Here is a 24082-nt window from a genome sequence, read left to right as displayed (position 1 = left end):
CATTAATGTTTTGAATGTCACCTGTATACATGATATGAAATAATAAAACTATATTCTGATTCTATTTTTTTCCTTCTTTTCTTTGCATGAATCAGTGACAGACACAAATAGATAGATAGATAGATAGATAGATAGATAGATAGATAGATAGATAGATAGATAGATAGATAGATAGATAGATAGATAGATAGATAGATAGATAGATAGATAGATAGAGTGTTGGGTGGAGAGAGTGTGACAGTCTCGCGCTCCTCGTCGCTCATTGGTGGAGCGTCTCGCGTGCGGTGTAGCGCTGCTCAGCCCATCGCGCCGCCGATCACACGCGCTCCTCCGTCGGTAATCTTCACCGGTGCGCGCGCGGTGTGTGCGGATGGAGGCGGCGGTGCTGAAGCCGCAGATGATGGCGGATGTTCGCGCCGAGCTGGAGGTGCAGAAACTGCAGGAGCTCGTGCGGAAACTGGAGCGGCAGAACGAGCAGCTGCGGACGCGCGCGAACATCGTGCCGCCCTCGCCGGCGTGCCTGCGCGCGGGCTCCTGCTGCATCCCGAGTCCGGCGCCGAGCCTCGCGTGTCAGTACTTCCCACCGGACGATCCCTTCCCGTATTTCCAGCCGCATTCCGCCCCGGATGAGGATGATGAGGATGATGAAGAGGACGACGAGCCGCGCGCGCTCCTGGACGAGCTGATGCTTCTGGACCTGGAGACCGTGAGTCCGAGCGGCGAGTCCGAGGAGACCTGGTGAGAATCCATTGTGTGTTATTATGAGCTGCGATCGTCTTCATCATCATCTTCATCACTGCTAATGACATACACAATCATAAATGTAACACTGATATGATCTGGTTCAGTCCACATTCTCCTCTGTATGATCTCAATGATGACTGAAACATTTGGAGTGTTACAGTTGTCTCGACACACACACACACACACACACACACACACACACAGTGCCCTAGATAGTCATCAGCGTGAGGATCTGTGAAGATGACAGGTGAACCGGATTCACTCCGCTGGAGAACTGGTGTTCGCTGCAGGGCTTGATGGTCCATCAGATGAAGAGCTTGAGAAGTGATCAGATGTTCTGAACCTCCAGATGATCGACTCTTCATCAGTCGTGTGTGTTTGACAAGTCAAGTCAGCTTTATTTCTGATACACAATGATGCAAACTTCATCAAATATGAGACAGATTCAGATTCAGCTCTGAAAACACAATCGAGTCATTATTGAGTTCAGTAACAGTGTGAAATGAGTGCAGGAAGGTTTCTTCAGTCTTTATTTTGAATGTGGATTAATTCACTTCATGGTGAACACAGGAGAAGCTAAACTTGGAAATTGAGTAATTAAGAAGCCGATTAAGGTCCGTCTTATGAACGATGCGTCATGAGTCAGTAAAAGCCAAATCTTGTGAGTGAAGATTACTGACTTCTAAAAGGATTCCTTCACAGCTGATTCGACTTCACGCCGGCATTGATGAGTTTTGCATCAGCATCGACACTGAATTGATCTGAATAATGACTCTATTGTCTCTGTAGAGTTTCTTTACAGCAGGATCTGAATTTGTCTCATATTTGATGAAGTTTGCATCATTGATTCTGTTATTTTCCTGTTTATTACAGTGAACAATCTGTGTTAGAAATAAATCTGACAGTCGAGGTTCATATTCACATCTCTCAGTCCTGACGAAACATCTGCTGACGTGCGTGAAGCAATAAAACGCGTGTGTTTGGCCTGTGTGTCAGTAATTGTGTTTCCATCCACATATTTTTATGCACATTTTGGGAGATTGCATAAAAAACGCCAGATGGAAACACTAATATGAGCATAAATACTAAAAATGTGCATAAAAAACTCAATTGAGGCTGAAAATTGTTTTATCCGATAAGCAGACGTGCATAAACTACGATTGAAAGACATTTACTGAATAAATTCCCCCAAAACCTCATGTGACTTTGCCTCGATAGAGGCTGTGATTGGATAACTGGACTAACCAGCGGACCAATCACATCACAGCATCTCAAATGTTGGTTCTGAAACGCCCGAATCAAAGTCTGTCATCAGAATGATTCGGTTTAAAGGGTTAGTTCACGCAAAAATGAAAATAATGTCATTAATTACTCTCCCTCATGTGGTTCTACACCCGTAAGACCTTCAGAACACAAATTAAATTTGATGAAATATATGACTCGTCCATAGACCCTAACCGTTAAAACAGTCATGTGACTCAAAAATGTTAAAACAGTCAGTGGATCAATGTTAATGTTATGAGTATTCTCGTCTCTTCATCACAATAAGGTTGATCCACTGCAGTCACATGACTGTTTTAACAATGTCTTTAGTGCCTTTCTGGACCTTGAAAGTGTTGATTATATTGCTGTCTATGGACGAGTCATATATTTCATCAAATATATCTTAATTTGTGTTCTGAAGATGAACGAATGTCTTACAATGAATGTAATTAATGACAGAAATGATATTTTTGGGTGAACTAACGCTTTAATTACTCTCACATGAGAACATGACAGCGTTTATTGTGTTTCGTCTGATGCTCAGAGACGAACTCACTTATAATGGAGGAAAAACTTCCATTTTTATTACTGATATTTTGCACCAATTTCCCAGGAAGTGATGATTTTGTTCTCTTGAACACATGGGAAGGAAATGCTGCTTTATTTGCAAATATTTTATTCCATATTCCAACTTTACGCATCAGTTAAACTCACAGTTTTGGATGGAAACACAGCTAGTGAAGCTCCTCATTGATTCTGGTTTCTCTCCTCAGGCTTTACGTGTCTCCCAGCTCTCACCTGTGCTCCGGCGCGGGTCTGAACACTCTTCAGTGGTGTCGACACGTTTTAGATCAGCTGGAAACCAGCAGAAACTCGCTCTGCCCAAGACTGGAGCCCGGTACGTCCATAACTGACTCTCTGACATCATAACTGACTCTCTGACATCATCAGTCCCTCCTATTCATATTGCCACACTTATATTGAAATTAAAACTATCGCTTTAGTTTCACCGGCTGCATGTACAGTATGTTCACACTCCATATCAACCTTTACATTCAGCCTGTGTGTGATGATTCGTGGTTGTCTGGAGGTCAGCGGGGGTCAGGAGGGGTCAGCTGGGGTCAGCGGTCTGAGGTGATGTGATGATGACACACTGTTATCCCGCAGGATTAGTGTAAGGACGCGGTGAGCTCCGTGTCTTAATGCGGCCCGTGTACAAACACACACAGATTAACTGTGTTTCATTACAGATGTGAACACACACACACACACACACACACTTCTCAAAGTCTCACGTAGAGCTGGTGAAGTCCAGTCTGAGGGGGAGGAGCCGCTCATGAATATGTAAATGAGAGCGTGTGACGGACAGCTCAGACTCTGGGAAGGTTGTAATGCGTTCAGGATTTAGACTTAAGCTTGTTACTCGGCTAAATAAACCCTGTGTCACATTCACAGAGACACCTGAGCCATTCACAGCGTTAACCTGTTACCAGCCCACCGCTGCCGCTTGACTCACTGCTATATTCGGCCTGGGTTAGACGAGCGGTAACCATAGCAACTGTGTTTACATGAAAGCAACCGGCCCTTCATGCCAAGAGCCTGATAGCGTGTAATTACTGAACCCGTGTGTTCAACAGACTCCGATACAGAATCATGCGCTTCCACATATTCAGCTCTAATATTGTGCGTTTGCTTTCATGTGTCGATCAATAAACTGACAGACTGAAGGCTTATAGAAGAGAGTGTGTGTGTGTGTGTGTGTGTGTGTGTGTGTGTGTGTGTGTATGTGTGCTTTTGTTTATATTACATTGTGGGGACCAAATGTCCCCATGATGTAATATAAACCTGAGTTCACCTACATCGTGGGGACCAGCCAGCGGTCCCCACAATGTAAATGGGTTTATAAATCATATAGAATGAGTTTTTGTGAAAAAGTAAAAGTTTGCACAGTTTCCTGTGAGGGTTAGGTTTAGGGGTAGGGGCAGGGTAGGGGGATAGAATGTACAGTTTGTTCAGTGTAAAATGCATTGAAGTCTATGGAAAGTCCCCACAATTCACAAAAACAAACATGTGTGTGTGTGTGTGTGTGTGTGTGTGTGTGTGTGTGTGTGTGTGTGAATGAATCTTTGTCGTCACCCGTGTCTCTGGCTGACACTCAATGGCTGTTTGTCCCCTTGAACATCTCTACCCTCTTACATCACACACACACACACACACACACACACACACACACACAGTCGGTGATGTTGTTCATCTGTGTGTCTTCAGTCAGTAAATGGAGGTCAGGTTTCTCCTCTCCTGCTGTTCCTCGTGCTCGTGTAGTTGGAGTTCCTCCTCTCTGCACCTCCTCTCCCTCCTGTAAACCCTGTGCTCCTCTTCCCAGCAGCACCTGTGAGAGAGCAGGTAGCACACACACACACACACACACACTCTAGCTTGTATGGCGCCCTGAGAAAAGTGGAGAAAAGACGAGCACGACTTGTTCTTCTGTGTGTTTCTGTCACAGGGCGCAGCGCTCGGCGCAGTGTGTTCGCTCAGGCGTCAGCGGACAGCGATGTGAGCGTGTCTGAGCCGGACGACGACTCCGTTACTCTGGGTTATAAACTGCAGGACCTGACGGACGTCCAGGTGATGGCGCGACTGCAGGAGGAGAGTAAGTGATGGATCACACCGCTGACACTCAGAGAAGATGATAAAACACATTTATGATTGATTACACAACACAAGTATGATTAAATATGCATATGTATTTTATTTTAATAGTATTTATTTATTTTAAATAAATACTATACATAGTATGCATCGTGGTAGTTTAAGTCGAGACGCTGCACTGCTCAGATTTGAGTCTGTTTCACATGTGACCAGTGGAAAGAAAACATCCAGAATAGACATTTAAGTGTTTATTTTATTGCACTTTATGTATTTGTGTCTGTAGATTTCAGTCGGTGAGTTTGAGTCAGAATCTCCATCTATATTCTGAAGGTTTGTTCATAATCGCCTGATTCATAGAACATTTTACTCCTAAAACATGGCGAAAAACAATCACAATCATTAATAAGATCAGGCAAAAACAGTGAACATTTAAAATTAATACTTCTCACACTTTACAACAAAATAAATATGACAACAAATTAGTCTTAAAACTATTTGTGAACTTAATTTACTTTCCTTAGGACTGTTCTGACTTACTGTGCTATATCTTTTCTAACTGATACAACTTACGGTTTTCCTAAAAATGACTTTTAAAGCTCGGAAAAATCCCATCTATCTATCTATCTATCTATCTATCTATCTATCTATCTATCTATCTATCTATCTATCTATCTATCTATCTATCTATCTATCTATCTATCTATCCATCCATCCATCCATCCATCCATCCATCCATCCATCCATCCATCCATCCATCCATCCATCCATCCATCCATCCATCCATCCATCCATCTATCTATCTATCTCATTGGCAACCACATAGCAACCACCCAGCAACCACACAAATCACCCTGGCAACATCCTAGAAACCAGTCCGAGTACCCTAGCAACTGCATAGCAACACCCTAGCAACCACCAAGAATACCTTAGCAACCGCATAGCAACACCCTGGCAACCACCCAGAATACCTTAGCAACTGCATAGCAACACCCTACCACCCTGAGTACCCTAGCAACCTCATAGCAACACCTTAGCAACCACCCCGAGTAACCTAGCAACTGTATAGCAATACCCTAGCAACCACCCTGAATACCTTAGCAACCGCATAGCAACACCTTAGTAACCACCCCAAGTACCCTAGCAACTGTATAGCAACACCTTAGCAACCACCCCAAGTACCCTAGCAACTGTATAGCAACACCCTAGCAACCACCCTGAATACCTTAGCAACCGCATAGCAACACCTTAGTAACCACCCCAAGTACCCTAGCAACTGTATAGCAACACCTTAGTATCCACCCCAAGTACCCTAGCAACTGTATAGCAACACCTTAGCAACCACCCCAAGTACCCTAGCAACTGTATAGCAACACCCTAGCAACCACCCTGAATACCTTAGCAACCGCATAGCAACACCTTAGTAACCACCCCAAGTACCCTAGCAACCACCTTGATTACCCTGACCTCTATGTATCTATTTAAACTACTAAACTAAAACTTTCAAACTGAAAACTTTTAAAATTTCTTCAAACTTTCTGGACCGTCTTTTTCAAGCCAACTTAAAGTTTGTCTTGACAAACTTTTTTCATCTTTTTAAAATGTTTTTGTTTTATTGTTTATATCATGTGCTTTCCTGAAGCTCAAACTGTCGAGCAACACTAGAAACGCCAAAATCATGTGTGCGATTCCCAGCGAAATGATAAAAATGAGCATCTTCAAGTTCATTTCTGTGGATAAAAGAGTCTGCCAAATGCATGAAGGTAAATTAAATTCACTCAGTGGGGAGATGAGAAACTGACATAAAAAATACATACATTTTTTTTATTTAAGGTCTGTGCTGCTGTGGGTAAATTGTGGATCAAACTGACCCGTGAACATCAGAACCGTCAGAACTTTTGTCACTCATTCCACAACACATCAGAGTGTCGAAACTGTGCCGGCATCTTCATGACCCTTAATAAAAAATAAACAACATAATACAAGGGTTAAAAATAACATTTCAGAAAACTTGTTTGCAATTCTTACTGTAATCAATCAATATAGTGATACTGATGAAATGAATAAAAATTCATGTTCATGACTGTATTACAGTGCTGAGAGTGTGCAAAAGATCCTAAGATACATTCTTATGTAATTCTTGTCTTTTGTTCGCTTGATGAAAAATGACGTGGCGTTTCGTGACATCAAGCGTTTGTTCCTCTCAGGTCTTCGTCAGGACTTCGCCACCACCTCTTCTTCCTCTTCTAATAACCGTCGCAGCGCCAGCTTCTCCTTCCAGTTCGGCCCGCGCAGCGATTCGCACCTGGACGAGGAAGAGGAGGATGAGGACGAAGACTACGGTCAGTTGCCGCCGCCGCAGCCGCGTCTGAGTCGCGCCGGAGCCCTGCAGCGCGGCCTGCCGCATTCACACACCTTCAGCAGCATCAGGGACTGGAGGAGCAGCAGCACGTCACCCTGCAGCGCGGCGCAGACGCAGACACCTGCGCAGACGCCTGCCAGCGAGACACACGGCCTCAGGAGCAGCTCAGGTGATTATCATGATTAATGCATCTGTGTGTGCTGAGGTCAGCTCAGGCTCGGATTCTATGAGAAGGAAATGCATCAAATGGCAAATTAATGCTGAATCACAGTCCAGTATACACATGCTATGATGATGTCATCAGTTTGATTAAGTTTTGAATGGAGATTATATACACTACTGTTCAAAATTTGTATTTATTTTAAAGAAAATAACACTTTTATTCATCAAGGACACATTAAATTGATCAAAAGTGACAGTAAAGACATTTATAATGTTACAAAAGATTCTATTTCAAATAAATGCTGTTCTTTTGAACTTTCTATTCATCAAAGAATCCTGAAAAATAAAATGCATCACAGTTTCCACAAAAATATGAACTGTTTTCAACATTGATAATAATCATAAATGTTTCTTGAGCATCAAATCATCATATCAGAATGATTACTGAAGGATCATGTGACACTGAAGACTGCAGTAATGATGCTGAAAATTCAGCTTTGATCACAGAAATAAATTACACTTTACTATATATTCACATAGAAAACAGTTGATTTACATTGGAATAATATTTCACTATTTTACTGTATTTTTGTTCAAATAAATGCAGCTTCGGTGAGCAGAAGAGACTCTTTCAGAAACATTAAAACATCTGAATTATTCCCAACTTTTGACTGCTACTGTCATTTTCATATTGGCTCATATTGTGTGACGTTTATAGCAATATTCTGTTGAACTAGAGCTGATGGCTGTTAGGGCTGTTTTACCCATAAGCCCCAGACTGACCTGCGCTGATTCTCTTGTGTTTCTATCTGTGGCTGTTCTACTTCCTGTGTGTGTTTATGTGTGTGTTTACGTGTGTGTGTGTCGTGTTTGTAATCCTCTGGCTGTCAACTGTGGAAATCAGTTGAATATGAGAGTAAGTTAATAAACTTTAATGTTTTTATGAAGGCATATGTGTAGATATAAATAATTACAATTAGTGTGTTGTAAATATAATTCTGATAATGGGAAGAAAATAACCTGAATTTTAATTGTGAAGTGATTAGAGAATGACACTCGGTAACAAAAACATTTTCTAAGAATGTTTTACTAATGTTCTTATTAAGCTATGAAAATGTTATTTCTGAATGTTCAAAACGTAATTTTTATGTTTTAAAAACATTTTTTCTTGGTTTTGTGAACGTTAAGGAAACATTCCATTGTATCATTCTTCAAACATTAAGGGAACGTTACTTTAGAATGTTCTCTGAAACAACTAGCAACATTTAAAAAGCGTTAGACGTTAAACATTTCAGAAAAAACATTCCATGTACGATGTATAAATTTGTGCTAATGTTTTGAGAACATCATTAAAGACCAGATAACAAACGTTCTATTAACGTTACTGGAAGAATGTTCCCTGTTGGCTGGAGCTTGTCATGTCCGGATGGGCTGATGGGTAAAACTCTCACTGATGTTGAATGTCTTTAAGCGTCTTAATCTAAACACACACTTCCTGCTGTGGCTCCAGCGTCTCAATCCTCTTAAACCACATCAGATGTAATTGGGCTTTAATCTGATGTAGAACATGTTTGTTTTATGTGTGTGTGATTGGCTGAGCTGACAGGAAGTGATGTTTCTTCAGATAAGCTGAGGAGGAGTATGCCGAACCTGCTGAGTGCTCCGATGTCGTCCGTTCCAGCGCCGGTGTCCCCGTCCATGAGGAACAGCCAGAGCTTCGACTCTCCTGGTGCGCTGACACGCCTCCAGACCTGCAGTACGTCTCGCACGCTTCACAGCTTCTCCGTGATGTGTGTGTCTGATCATGTGTGTGTCTGATCATGTGTGTGTGTCTGATCATGTCTGATCATGTGTGAGTCTGATCATGTGTGTCTGATCATGTGTGAGTCTGATCATGTGTGTCTGATCATGTGTGAGTCTGATCATGTGTGATCATGTGTGAGTCTGATCATGTGTGTCTGATCATGTGTGAGTCTGATCATGTGTGTGTGTCTGATCATGTGTGAGTCTGATCATGTGTGTCTGATCATGTGTGTCTGATCATGTGTGAGTCTGATCATGTGTGTGTCTGATCATGTCTGATCATGTGTGTGTGTCTGATCATGTGTGTCTGATCATGTGTGAGTCTGATCATGTGTGTCTGATCATGTTTGTGTTTGATCATGTGTGAGTCTGATCATGTGTGTCTGATCATGTGTGAGTCTGATCATGTGTGTGTCTGATCATGTGTGAGTCTGATCATGTGTGAGTCTGATCATGTGTGTGTCTGATCATGTGTGAGTCTGATCATGTCTGATCATGTGTGTCTGATCATGTGTGAGTCTGATCATGTCTGATCATGTGTGTCTGATCATGTGTGTGTCTGATCATGTCTGATCATGTGTGTCTGATCATGTGTGTGTCTGATCATGTGTGTGTCTGATCATGTGTGTGTCTGATCATGTGTGTCTGATCATGTGTGTCTGATCGTGTGTGTCTGATCATGTGTGTCTGATCATGTGTGTGTCTGATCATGTGTGTGTCTGAACATGTGTGTGTCTGATCATATGTGTGTGTCTGATCATGTGTGTCTGATCATGTGTGTGTCTGATCATGTGTGTGTCTGATCATGTGTGTCTGATCATGTGTGAGTCTGATCATGTGTGAGTCTGATCATGTGTGATCATGTGTGAGTCTGATCATGTGTGTCTGATCATGTGTGAGTCTGATCATGTGTGTGTGTCTGATCATGTGTGAGTCTGATCATGTGTGTCTGATCATGTGTGAGTCTGATCATGTGTGTGTCTGATCATGTGTGAGTCTGATCATGTGTGTGTCTGATCATGTGTGTCTGATCATGTGTGAGTCTGATCATGTGTGTCTGATCATGTGTGAGTCTGATCATGTGTGTCTGATCATGTGTGAGTCTGATCATGTGTGTCTGATCATGTGTGAGTCTGATCATGTGTGAGTCTGATCATGTGTGATCATGTGTGAGTCTGATCATGTGTGTGTGTCTGATCATGTCTGATCATGTGTGTGTGTCTGATCATGTGTGTCTGATCATGTGTGATCATGTGTGAGTCTGATCATGTGTGTGTGTGTCTGATCATGTGTGTGTGTCTGATCATGTCTGATCATGTGTGTGTGTCTGATCATGTGTGTCTGATCATGTGTGTCTGATCATGTGTGAGTCTGATCATGTGTGTCTGATCATGTGTGTGTCTGATCATGTGTGTGTCTGATCATGTGTGATCATGTGTGTCTGATCATGTCTGATCATGTGTGAGTCTGATCATGTCTGATCATGTGTGTCTGATCATGTGTGTGTCTGATCATGTCTGATCATGTGTGTCTGATCATGTGTGTGTCTGATCATGTGTGTGTCTGATCATGTGTGTCTGATCATGTGTGTGTCTGATCATGTGTGTGTCTGATCATGTCTGATCATGTGTGTCTGATCATGTGTGTGTCTGATCATGTCTGATCATGTGTGTGTCTGATCATGTCTGATCATGTGTGTCTGATCATGTGTGTGTCTGATCATGTCTGATCATGTATGTCTGATCATGTGTGTGTCTGATCATGTGTGTGTCTGATCATGTCTGATCATGTATGTCTGATCATGTGTGTGTCTGATCATGTGTGTGTCTGATCATGTGTGTGTCTGATCATGTGTGTCTGATCATGTGTGTGTCTGATCATGTGTGTGTCTGATCATGTCTGATCATGTGTGTCTGATCATGTGTGTCTGATCATGTGTGTCTGATCATGTGTGTGTCTGATCATGTCTGATCATGTGTGTCTGATCATGTGTGTCTGATCATGTGTGAGTCTGATCATGTGTGATCATGTGTGTCTGATCATGTGTGTGTCTGATCATGTGTGAGTCTGATCATGTGTGAGTCTGATCATGTGTGAGTCTGATCATGTGTGAGTCTGATCGTGTGTCTGATCGTGTGTCTGATCATGTGTGTGTCTGATCATGTGTGTGTCTGATCATGTCTGATCATGTGTGTCTGATCATGTATGTCTGATCATGTGTGTGTCTGATCATGTCTGATCATGTATGTCTGATCATGTGTGTGTCTGATCATGTGTGTGTCTGATCATGTGTGTGTCTGATCATGTCTGATCATGTGTGTCTGATCATGTGTGTGTCTGATCATGTCTGATCATGTGTGTCTGATCATGTGTGAGTCTGATCATGTGTGATCATGTGTGTCTGATCATGTGTGTGTCTGATCATGTGTGAGTCTGATCATGTGTGAGTCTGATCATGTGTGTGTCTGATCATGTGTGAGTCTGATCATGTGTGAGTCTGATCATGTGTGTGTCTGATCATGTGTGAGTCTGATCATGTGTGAGTCTGATCATGTGTGTGTCTGATCATGTGTGTGTCTGATCATGTGTGTGTCTGATCATGTGTGTGTCTGATCATGTGTGTCTGATCATGTGTGTGTCTGATCATGTGTGTGTCTGATCATGTGTGTGTCTGATCATGTCTGATCATGTGTGTTCTGTGCAGTTCCGGCTCCCGGGCAGCTGCAGACTCGTGTCCAGAGCGTCGGGAACTTCTCGTCCCGTCAGACGCTCAAAGCCACGGCGTACGTCAGTCCCACCATCAAGGGTCTGGCGGCCGGTGTACAGTGTGTGTCCGGCAGCGGGATCCCTCAGCCCGGGAAGGCGTCCGTCTCTCAGATTCCAGCCCGCAGTGGTCTTCCGCGGCCCGCGTCCTTCATAGCGAGCGGCTCCGGCCCGCGCAGCAAACTCACGGCGCCGGTGCGCAGGTAAACTCTGCTGCTGCTACTTTAAATCCTCAAAGCTGCTTAAAACTCCAAACTGATGTGGATTAAAACCTAAAATTAGTGAGTTATGAAAAATTCAGCTTGAGATCCTGAAGAATTTAGATCCTCTGACCTAAAACCAGCAGCTGCAGTCATGTGAGCAAGTGTTTACTTAAAGGGTTCATTCACCAAAAAATGAATTTCTGTCATTAATTCCTCTCCCTCATGTCGTTCCACACCCGTAAGACCTTCGTTTATCTTCAGAACACAAATTAAGATATTTTTGATGAAATCCGAGTGACTCGTCCATAGACAGCAATATAATCAACACTGTCAAGGTCCAGAAAGGTACTAAAGACATCGTTAAAACAGTCATGTGACTGCAGTGGTTCAACGTTAATGTTATGAAGAGACGAGAATACTTTCTGTGCGCAAAAACAAAACAAAAATAACAACTTTATTCAACAATCTCTTCTCTTCTGTGTCGTTCTCATTCGTTGTTTACGTCCAGCGCTTCCAGGTTCGACTCATTATTGGCCGGCTCCTGCGTCAGCATCACACACATGTGTCGTGCTGATCACGTGATCAGCTTCGGCCAATACTGAGGGGGCGTAAACACGGAAGCTTCACTGTGTTACTGCGTCACCTGCGTGAGATAATGACAGAAGAGAAGAGATTGTTGAATAAAGTCGTTATTTTTGCACTTTAACAAACCTTCAAACCTTGTTGTAAAGTGTTACTCATGTTAAATGACTAGAGATCTCACTGATGATCACTGAAATCTCTCTGGTGTTTCTGCAGTCTGCTGACGCCTCCAAAGAGTCTGGCGACGCTGAGCGCGCTGCGTGACGGGAGCTGGCGTGACGGGTGTTACTGACGCGGGTCAGAGCGACGGGTTCCTGCTGGTCAGGGCCGATCGCTTCATCACATGGTGCTGTGAGGACGATCTCTGTATGCAAACACACACACACACGGCTCATACACACATGCACTATCATCATTAGAGTGACTGATGGCATCAACACGTGCTGCTAAAGCTCCATCTGCTGCCACTCTCCGGCTGTTTCAGGTGCGCTTCATTTGATAAACTGACCGGGCTGGAGCAAAAGAACTGGTTTGTACGATTGTTTGAAGTTGGAACAATTTTTGTGATATCAAATGGTTTTAACCAAATTTCAACACATTTTTAACTCTTTACAAACACTTTATTGTCAACATGTTTATATGACTAATATTCCTTTTTAACTTGATAACAGACGACAAACACCCTAAACCATGATCTGTGTGGACCAATTATTGCACCTTTGAAAACATATTTGACTTTAATTATTGTTTGGATTATGATTGTTCTTGTGTTAATCTGATGTTGCACTTTCACTGTTAATGTTTATTTCATCATTGATTATTCTGCTCTGGAATCGATGATTTTCAATGGCCACAGATGTAGCAATGTATTTATTTTCTTCTCTTGTTTATTTATTTTATTGTGTAAAATATATTTAAAAGAGTGTTCTCCATGTTTCTGTAAATGCACCAGTTTTCTTCTTGAATATTTCTTAATGACTGATATTTTAATGGGTGTGTCTGTGTTTAAAGTCCAAATAAACTTCTGTTTGTTTTGTAATGGTGATATTTTTGTGTGAATCCAGAAGATCTGAGTGAGCTTTACTGACCACTGCTGGTGACTGAATTCATTCACTGAATAATCATGAAAGTGTCTCTTCTGTGAGAGATTTAAACATTTATTGAGTCTCACTCTGGATTTGAGCCTTTTTACAATCTATTATTTAAGACCGCTGAAGATCACTTCATGTTTTAATAAGACTGACTCTTTTTCTCCATATTTGAGTGAACTATAGAAGACTATTTCTGCCACGTGAGAAAAAAACATGCTTTTGTAAATCATGATTATCAGATGAAAAGTTAGACATGATGAAATTATGACAAAAAAAATTGAAATTATGAATTAAAAGTCATAATCATGACCAAAATTTCAGTTGAAGTTATGACAGAAAGTAAAAATTATGACTTTGTACATTATAATTATGAGATGGAAATTCAGAATGATGCCAAACTACATTAAATTGACAAAAAAAAAATCTGAATTCAGTCATAATTATGACAAAAAGTTGAAATTATGACATGATCAAAATTATGATATAAAAAGTTGAAAGTATGACAAAAATACTAAATTATGACTTAGAAAGTGAAAATTATGACCAAAAAAGTAGATATTATTAATTAAAAGTCATATGTATGACAAAAAGTTGAAAGTATGACCCCTCCAAAAAAAGAAAGAAACAAACAAAAACTATCAAAATTATGACTTAAAAATGCGAAATTATGACAGAAAGTAAAATTATGACATGGTATGCCATAATTATGAGATGAACATTGAAATTATGATTTAAAATTATGATATTAGTCGAAATTGACAAAAAAAATCTGAATTAAAAAATGACAGAAAGTCAAAATTATGACTTAGTATGTCATCATTCAAACTATATCTCATAATTATTATTCAGTGCTGAAAATGAGTTTTGACATACATACATCACTTCTCTAATACTATGACTAGCTACAAATTATTAAAGATGAACCTGAATAACTTCAATAGGGAATCTTAGTTACATCATGTTGGCAAATGTGAAAAAGCGTATCTTCCCATACCGGGAGTCGAACCCGGGCCGCCTGGGTGAAAACCAGGAATCCTAACCGCTAGACCATATGGGAGGCGTTGAAGCACCGAGCGCCTGATGCGTACTTATATTTACCACTTACAAGTAAACTTACATTTACATAGCATGTTTATGTTCACTGAGACATCAATTTATTGTTTAATGTTGTTTATAATTATGGAGTAATCATTCAGTATCATATTTGTCGGTCTTAATGTTTCAACTGAGCGTTTCCGATCAAGGTTTGTCGCGCGGTCTGTGACGTCATTTTGAAGTGACAGCAGTGAGCACTCATCAGTGAGCATGTAGATTTAGTAAAACATTTATGTACATTTAAGGGAAGGAATTTGAGGTTTTCAACCTTCAAAATGTAAGTAATCACGTGGATTTTAATCAGACATTTGAAGAGCTCGCGCCTCTTGAGCTCGAGCAGTATTAAAGTGTTTGTTTGTTTGTTTGTTTGTGTTTGTAATGAAGGGCTGATTACTGGAAATCCCAGCCGAAGAAGTTCTGTCAGTACTGCAAGTGCTGGATCGCAGATAATAAACCCGTGAGTGAATCCTGACTCACTTCAGCAGTTTCTCGTGTTCACACTCGATCTGAATGTGTTTCTGTGTTTCTCTCTCAGAGCGTCGAGTTTCACGAGAGAGGGAAGAACCACAAAGAGAATGTGGCGGCCAAGATCGAGGAGGTAATAATGATAATAACACTAGAGCACTGCATACTGCAGCCTGCCTGATATATAGACTGCTGCACTTCCTTAGTGTGAACTCAGTATGAACGTGTGATCTTCTGCACACTGAGGTTATGGAAGCCCACATAAGAAAAAATCATGCATAATTATGGCATAAAGACTCCAAATTATGACATACGGTGTGTCATTTATGATATAAAAAGTACAAATTATGCTTGAATAATAATTATGACATTAAAATAATAATTATGAAGCAGAATCATATTAGCTATTATTATTAACACCTTTTTCTTGACTATATTTGAAGTCACCATGAATCAAAATGGACAATTTTTATTTTTTTAATGGAATATTGCAATATTTATTCTAAATTCATGTTTTCATGTGCCGCGCTATCTAATAAATAAGCGTTTCACTCTGATACACGTCACAATATGAGAAAAAAGATGGTCTCAATGCCGACTTTAATCAGATGTTTTTACCAAAATTTGATTTTAAAGGCAAAATATCTGTTTATTTGTGTGATAATGACTCACATGGAATATGATGAGATCATGTGATATAATGCGTTTCACACTGTACAGTGAATATTTCACAGTATTCAGAGTGAAGTGTGTAGTGTGCTACACTGTCACATGACTTTATTACATTTAAAGTCAGCATGAAACTGAAGTTGTGCTCGTCTTTTCTTCCTTCTTGTGTCGTATATCCGAGTGAAACGCTTCTGGAACAAGAACAACTGTAGGGCGGGGCTTGATTTTGTCCGTGGGAAATTGATTGTATGTTTGGATACTATAATTATTTTGCAATTATTTAAATTTTGTGCAAAAAGTTATTTTCTTGGCATTTCAGAGAGATGAATTGATCTGAATAATTGAGAACTGCTTTACAGTTGCTTTACATATTTGATGAAGTTTGCATCATTGATTCTGTTATTTTCCTGTTTATTTCTGTGAAGCTTCTTTGAAACTGTATAAGCGCTGTAGAAATGAAGGTATCTGGACACGCGTGAGCTGGTAAACAGAAAGTTGGCTGCCGCTGTCAGAGCCGCATGTGTGTGATGATAAGAGTTTGTGAGGCACTCTCTGATTGGCCAGCAGAGCTCATGTGACCCTGTCAATGTTCATGACAGATTAAGAAGAAAAGTGTTGCGAAGGCCAAACAGGAGAAGAAGATGTCAAAGGAGTTCGCAGCGATGGAGGAAGCAGCTCTGAAGGCGTATGAGGAGGATCTGAAGAGACTCACGGCTCAGTCAACAGGTCTCAGTTTCTTCAGTTACTTTTAGAAGTCATGTGTTACAATGTTGCAGTACTCTCTAAAAAGTAACTAATTACATAAGTTTATATGTAAAGTAATATGTTACTTTTGCGTTACTTTTTCTCACCTGGCAGAGACTCGCTCTCTTTTAGTCCAGCAGGTGTTTATTTACTGAGAGGTTTGTAATGTATTCGACAGCCTAGACTATATTGTTTTCTTTTAAAAACACATTTAGAATATTATTATATTCTGAGCACATCGAATATTTCCTGAGCCCTCGAGCGATGTATGACATACAAAAGATCTCCTAACATTAAGGGTCATATTACCTATTATACAACTCTTTTTATTGAAAGCAATGTGTTTTGTTACTTTTGTATTTTTGTTCCCGCACATTTATGAGTGCGCATGTCTAAGTGACTGTGTTATGAAGAGAGAGAACTTTAATTCAGTGGTTTAAAAACATTTAGGCAAATTTATTAAACTGAAAAATAATGTGCATTACTTTAAAAAAAAAAAAAGTTAACAAATATTAATGTGTAAATTTATAGAGGAATGCGTTACTTTGCATTACTCTGATTACATAATGCATGTTACTTGAAATGCGTTACTTTATTCAATACATCAAAAAAGTAATCTGAATACATAATGCACATTACTTGTAATTTGTTAGTTCATTACATCAAAAAATAATCAGATTACATTATGCACGTTACTTGTAATTTGTTACTTTGTAACATCAAAAAAGTAATTGATTACGTAATGCACGCTACTTGTAATTTGTTACTTTGTAACATCAAAAAAGTAATTGATTACGTAATGCACGCTACTTGTAATTTGTTACTTTGTAACATCAAAAAAGTAATTGATTACGTAATGCACGTTACTTGTAATTTGTTACTTTGTAACATCAAAAAAGTAATTGATTACGTAATGCACGCTACTTGTAATTTGTTACTTTGTAACATCAAAAAAGTAATTGATTACGTAATGCACGTTACTTGTAATTTGTTACTTTGTAACATCAAAAAAGTAATTGATTACGTAATGCACGTTACTTGTAATTTGTTACTTTGTAACATCAAAAAGTAATTGATTACGTAATGCACGCTACTTGTAATTTGTTACTTTGTAACATCAAAAAGTAATTGATTACGTAATGCACGTTACTTGTAATTTGTTACTTTGTAACATCAAAAAAGTAATTCATTACGTAATGCACGCTACTTGTAATTTGTTACTTTGTAACATCAAAAAGTAATTGATTACGTAATGCACGCTACTTGTAATTTGTTACTTTGTAACATCAAAAAAGTAATTGATTACGTAATGCACGCTACTTGTAATTTGTTACTTTGTAACAACAAAAAGTAATTGATTACGTAATGCACGTTACTTGTAATTTGTTACTTTGTAACATCAAAAAGTAATTGATTACGTAATGCACGCTACTTGTAATTTGTTACTTTGTAACATCAAAAAAGTAATTGATTACGTAATGCACGCTACTTGTAATTTGTTACTTTGTAACATCAAAAAGTAATTGATTACGTAATGCACGTTACTTGTAATTTGTTACTTTGTAACATCAAAAAAGTAATTGATTACGTAATGCACGCTACTTGTAATTTGTTACTTTGTAACATCAAAAAGTAATTGATTACGTAATGCACGCTACTTGTAATTTGTTACTTTGTAACATCAAAAAAGTAATTGATTACGTAATGCACGCTACTTGTAATTTGTTACTTTGTAACATCAAAAAAGTAATTGATTACGTAATGCACGTTACTTGTAATTTGTTACTTTGTAACATCAAAAAATTAATTGATTACATAATGCACGCTACTTGTAATTTGTTACTTTGTAACATCAAAAAAGTAATTGATTACGTAATGCACGCTACTTGTAATTTGTTACTTTGTATCCAGGTCAGATGGAGAACCTGCGTCTGGACCTGACTACAACGTAGCCCAGGATCCCCGTATCCGCTTACATATATTTATATATAATCGATTTTTAATCTCTATAATAAAAATGTACAATTCAGATTTTGATCTCCATATACATTTACATATATATATCTTCCAAGGGGTTTTTTCCCTCCTAGGACTTTTTTCCCAGTGCTAGCACGCTGGGTTTTTCTCCTAGGGGTTTTTTTCCACCCCTGGAAGTCAGCCGACATTGGCTTAATGTAGCACCATCTTGTATATGTTACATATTACCACGCTTGTTTGTACAGTTTTAACCACTTCCCTTTTTTTTTTCTGTGCTTCTAATATGTAAAGCTGCTTTGAAACAATTACCAATTGTAAAAGCGTTATATAAATAAATTTGACTTGAAAAATTTGACTTTGTAAAATAAAAAAAGTAATTGATTATGTAATGCACGCTACTTGTAATTTGTTACTTTGTAACATCAAAAAAGTAATTGATTACGTAATGCACGCTACTTGTAATTTGTTACTTTGTAACATCAAAAAAGTAATTGATTACGTAATGCACGCTACTTGTAATTTGTTACTTTGTAACATCAAAAAGTAATTGATTACGTAATGCACGTTACTTGTAATTTGTTACTTTGTAACATCAAAAAAGTAATTGATTACGTAATGCACGCTACTTGTAATTTGTTACTTTGTAACATCAAAAAGTAATTGATTACGTAATGCACGCTACTTGTAATTTGTTACTTTGTAACATCAAAAAAGTAATTGATTACGTAATGCACGCTACTTGTAATTTGTTACTTTGTAACATCAAAAAGTAATTGATTACGTAATGCACGTTACTTGTAATTTGTTACTTTGTAACATCAAAAAAGTAATTTATTACGTAATTCACGTTACTTGTAATTTGTTACTTTGTAACATCAAAAAGTAATTGATTACGTAATGCACGTTACTTGTAATTTGTTACTTTGTAACATCAAAAAGTAATTGATTACGTAATGCACGCTACTTGTAATTTGTTACTTTGTAACATCAAAAAAGTAATTGATTACGTAATGCACGCTACTTGTAATTTGTTACTTTGTAACATCAAAAAGTAATTGATTACGTAATGCACGTTACTTGTAATTTGTTACTTTGTAACATCAAAAAAGTAATTGATTACGTAATGCACGCTACTTGTAATTTGTTACTTTGTAACATCAAAAAGTAATTGATTACGTAATGCACGCTACTTGTAATTTGTTACTTTGTAACATCAAAAAAGTAATTGATTACGTAATGCACGCTACTTGTAATTTGTTACTTTGTAACATCAAAAAAGTAATTGATTACGTAATGCACGTTACTTGTAATTTGTTACTTTGTAACATCAAAAAATTAATTGATTACATAATGCACGCTACTTGTAATTTGTTACTTTGTAACATCAAAAAAGTAATTGATTACGTAATGCACGCTACTTGTAATTTGTTACTTTGTATCCAGGTCAGATGGAGAACCTGCGTCTGGACCTGACTACAACGTAGCCCAGGATCCCCGTATCCGCTTACATATATTTATATATAATCGATTTTTAATCTCTATAATAAAAATGTACAATTCAGATTTTGATCTCCATATACATTTACATATATATATCTTCCAAGGGGTTTTTTCCCTCCTAGGACTTTTTTCCCAGTGCTAGCACGCTGGGTTTTTCTCCTAGGGGTTTTTTCCACCCCTGGAAGTCAGCCGACATTGGCTTAATGTAGCACCATCTTGTATATGTTACATATTACCACGCTTGTTTGTACAGTTTTAACCACTTCCCTTTTTTTTTTCTGTGCTTCTAATATGTAAAGCTGCTTTGAAACAATTACCAATTGTAAAAGCGTTATATAAATAAATTTGACTTGAAAAATTTGACTTTGTAACATCAAAAAAGTAATTGATTATGTAATGCACGCTACTTGTAATTTGTTACTTTGTAACATCAAAAAAGTAATTGATTACGTAATGCACGCTACTTGTAATTTGTTACTTTGTAACATCAAAAAAGTAATTGATTACGTAATGCACGCTACTTGTAATTTGTTACTTTGTAACATCAAAAAGTAATTGATTACGTAATGCACGCTACTTGTAATTTGTTACTTTGTAACATCAAAAAAGTAATTGATTACGTAATGCACGCTACTTGTAATTTGTTACTTTGTAACATCAAAAAGTAATTGATTACGTAATGCACGTTACTTGTAATTTGTTACTTTGTAACATCAAAAAAGTAATTGATTACGTAATGCACGCTACTTGTAATTTGTTACTTTGTAACATCAAAAAGTAATTGATTACGTAATGCACGCTACTTGTAATTTGTTACTTTGTAACATCAAAAAAGTAATTGATTACGTAATGCACGCTACTTGTAATTTGTTACTTTGTAACATCAAAAAGTAATTGATTACGTAATGCACGTTACTTGTAATTTCTTACTTTGTAACATCAAAAAAGTAATTGATTACGTAATGCACGCTACTTGTAATTTGTTACTTTGTAACATCAAAAAGTAATTGATTACGTAATGCACGCTACTTGTAATTTGTTACTTTGTAACATCAAAAAGTAATTGATTACGTAATGCACGCTACTTGTAATTTGTTACTTCGTTACATACCCGTTACTTGTAATGCGTTACCGGCAGTACTGATCGCTAACACGTTTACGTATCCGAACAAGCTGATGGTTCTCGTGTCTCTGTGCAGGCGAGAGTTTGCCTCCATCAGAACCTCCTGCTAAACCACAGAAAAAACCCAAAAGACGTCCTGCAAACGTGCCGTCACAAAGCAGCAGCAGCAGCAGCAGCTACCGGCCGGATGCTTGGGTGGGAGGAACCACAGGTGACGGCCAGGTGTATTACTACAACACCATCACAGGAGGTGAGACGCCACACATGGACTTGACATGCACATGCGTGTCCGTGTTCTCAGTGTTTCTGTGTGTCCTTGATCCCAGAGTCTCAGTGGGAGAAACCGGACGGGTTCGTAGGCGAGATCTCGTCATCAGCCGTGGGACACATGCAGGTGAATTAAACACATCTGTCCGAACGTGTGGTCTGAGGGTTTGTGTTACAGATCTAACCTCATGTTTTCATGCAGCAGAATTCGTCAGACGCTGCGTGGATGGAGGCCGTGAGTCCTGATGGATATATGTACTACTACAACACTGAGACCGGCGGTAAGAAAACATATTTACAACCATATCTAAACACATTCAGCTTCTGATTCTCACCAGGTGTGACGTTCATCTCACTTTCTAAGGCCTCTAGAGGATCGATATGATCTAATAAACCTTAGTGTAATTGTTTGAATTCTCATCCTGACCAGAATCCAGCTGGGAAAAACCAGATTGCTTCAATCCAGAAGACATTTGCCCTCCTGGTGTTGAATCTCCTCGTGAAGTGACGGGAGCGTCTGAAAACTTTTCTCCCGCTCAGCCCGAGCCTCCGTCTGCAGCAGAAGACTCGTCTGACCCTCCCAAAGACACACCAGAACCAGAACCAGACCAAACCAAACAATCCAGCGGCCCGAAGATCAGTTTCAGGGTGAGACGCTGGCGGACACATTCACACTCAGAGCTGACACATAAACAGAGTACGACGTGTCAGTGTGTTTGTTCTCCACACAGAAAAGAAGAGACGAGCCGATCCAAACGTCATCAGACGACGGAGGAGAGAAGAACTCTGATGATGGAGGGAACGGTGAGGAGAAAGAGGAAGACACGAGCGTCACCGTCGCAGTTAAGGAGGTCGTGACGCCTGCCAAGAGACCCAGAAAGATCAATCCATACGGAGCTTGGGAAAAAATCCAGCCGGAGGAAGATCCATAGTAAGACAAATGAATTATTTAGTATAAATTTATCAGTCACAGTTTTTGTGAAGTGAATTACATTTAAAAACAGAATTATTAAAAACAAGTTCGTTTTATTAATATTTTGAATTGGCTATTATTTTCGATCCGATTGCACCCAATGGCGCCATTTTCTGTCATGAATATTTTCCCGCCATTTTAAATTTTCTGAAAAAAAAAACTTTTTTTTTTTTTTAACTCGTCTTAGACCGTTTGTCTGATTTTTACAAAAATCGAAGCAGATGATCTTCAGATCATGCTGACAAAAATACATGGAATTCAAGTTAATTTGTCAAACCGTTCTCAAATAACGCACAAACTATTTCGACGAAGAGCACGCCATGATGGACACAAGGCGAGTGCTTGGTGTGTTATGACACCATGACCCGCGGGTACCTGCAAAGTTTTAGCACAGTGCCACCTAGTGGTCAGGAGATGCTAGGGGGCATTTAACTTGTGGCATGAAAAATGCAAATTCGCTGTTTTCTAAGACTATAACATGCTTTTTCGAATTTGTTTTCTTAATACGTTATTGTCCGTATTGTGCATATGTTTCATCTTTTTAAAAATGTTTTGATCAGACTGTTGTAATTGGATCATCATCAGTCTTCTCTCTGGTGACATGCAGGATTCTCCATCATTTAGTGCACTTAAACTCGCCCCTACAAGCTCACGCTCATCTGCATACAGAGTGCCACACCCACATCTCAACATCCAATCAACAACTGATCTACAGAACCCAGTCTGTTGATGTGTCACAAACACAGAAGAAAAGATCTGATGCTTCTTCTGTTTCGTTGAGTTGTCTGATTCATCTAATGTTCAGCAAAACCAGCTGATGCACCAGAGATGTTCAAGCATCCCTAGATAGGTCTTCCAGACAGACAGGAAACGCCGGTGTTTTCAGCTCCTCATGTTTGTGTGTTCTCGTCTGCAGTGAGAAGGTGGATCTGCAGCTGCCGCAGATGGAAAGCGTCATCTGCGCTCCGACTCCAGCCGACATCCCGCCGGAGCCGCAGCCCAGGTTTAAGGAGCGCACCATCACGTCTCTGGGGGACGAAGGCAGCGCCGGAGCCACGTTCAAGAAGAGAAAGACTGAGAACGGCAAATCCAGGAGCCTCCGGCAGAGAGGGAAGGACGAGTAGAAGATTCTCCACAGATCTGCAGTCTCTGAGCTTCTTCGCTTTAGAATTTTTGTATTTTATAAATTGTTGGCAGATGACTGCCTTTACCTGCTTCAGAATACTTTTTTGTGAATATTTCCAGGAATCAGTTTTGCTTTTTGATGTGTAAGTGATATGTCTGTTTTATGGAAGCTTGTTTTACCACGGAATTAAAAATAATACAATTGCAACTTTTATATGCGAGTATATTGCCAGATGAAGTCGCAGATCTTTTTTATTCCGTGGCAGAAACGAGCTTCCGTATTGTTGTGAGTGTTTTAGAATATTTGTTATTGTTGGCTTGAAGAATCAAAGCCATAGTTTCATTAAACCTTCATGTCTTACAGATGAATCCAGACTTTCTTTGCTCATGAATGGAGTTTCATTCGCCTCAAATGACAATAAAACTTTTTACATTTAAATGGTGTCATTCATTTCAGTCCTGTACCGCTGGTTTGAATGTTGTTATTGATCGTCAGGCGTTGAAGTTTGGGTTTAGTCCCAT

The 24082-nt window shown here is 39.2% G+C and overlaps 1 protein-coding gene, 1 non-coding gene and 1 pseudogene across 4 annotated transcripts; 2 read left to right on the top strand and 1 right to left on the bottom strand.

The window, feature by feature from the left end:
- The first annotated feature begins 370 nt into the window (after positions 1–370).
- On the top strand, positions 371–12823 carry LOC137010573 (SLAIN motif-containing protein 1-like; annotated as a pseudogene).
- Positions 12824–14607: 1784 nt separating this feature from the next.
- On the bottom strand, positions 14608–14679 carry trnae-uuc (transfer RNA glutamic acid (anticodon UUC)). Its single transcript has one exon. It is a non-coding gene; the product is annotated as a tRNA-Glu (tRNA).
- A 169-nt stretch (positions 14680–14848) lies between these two features.
- On the top strand, positions 14849–23998 carry wbp4 (WW domain binding protein 4). Of its 3 annotated transcripts, XR_010893434.1 has the most exons (11): positions 14849–14994; positions 15102–15174; positions 15253–15315; positions 16451–16577; positions 21272–21445; positions 21522–21589; positions 21665–21743; positions 21893–22110; positions 22194–22393; positions 23352–23703; positions 23925–23998. XR_010893434.1 is itself a non-coding variant. In XM_067373582.1 (10 exons), coding segments are annotated over exons 1-10 (1209 nt in total). In that variant the 5' UTR covers positions 14849–14992; the 3' UTR covers positions 23560–23994. The 3 variants fall into 3 exon arrangements, 2 of the variants coding, with proteins under 2 accessions (XP_067229683.1, XP_067229682.1); XM_067373582.1 differs by having other exon boundaries at positions 21668–21743; positions 23352–23994; XM_067373581.1 differs by having other exon boundaries at positions 23352–23994.
- The last annotated feature ends 84 nt before the right edge of the window (positions 23999–24082 follow it).

This window comes from Chanodichthys erythropterus, chromosome 21 (assembly GCF_024489055.1).
Source record: "Chanodichthys erythropterus isolate Z2021 chromosome 21, ASM2448905v1, whole genome shotgun sequence".
Classification (NCBI taxonomy): domain Eukaryota; kingdom Metazoa; phylum Chordata; class Actinopteri; order Cypriniformes; family Xenocyprididae; genus Chanodichthys; species Chanodichthys erythropterus.
Note: the sequence above shows the minus strand (reverse complement) of the source record. Positions and strands in the feature narration are given on the sequence as shown.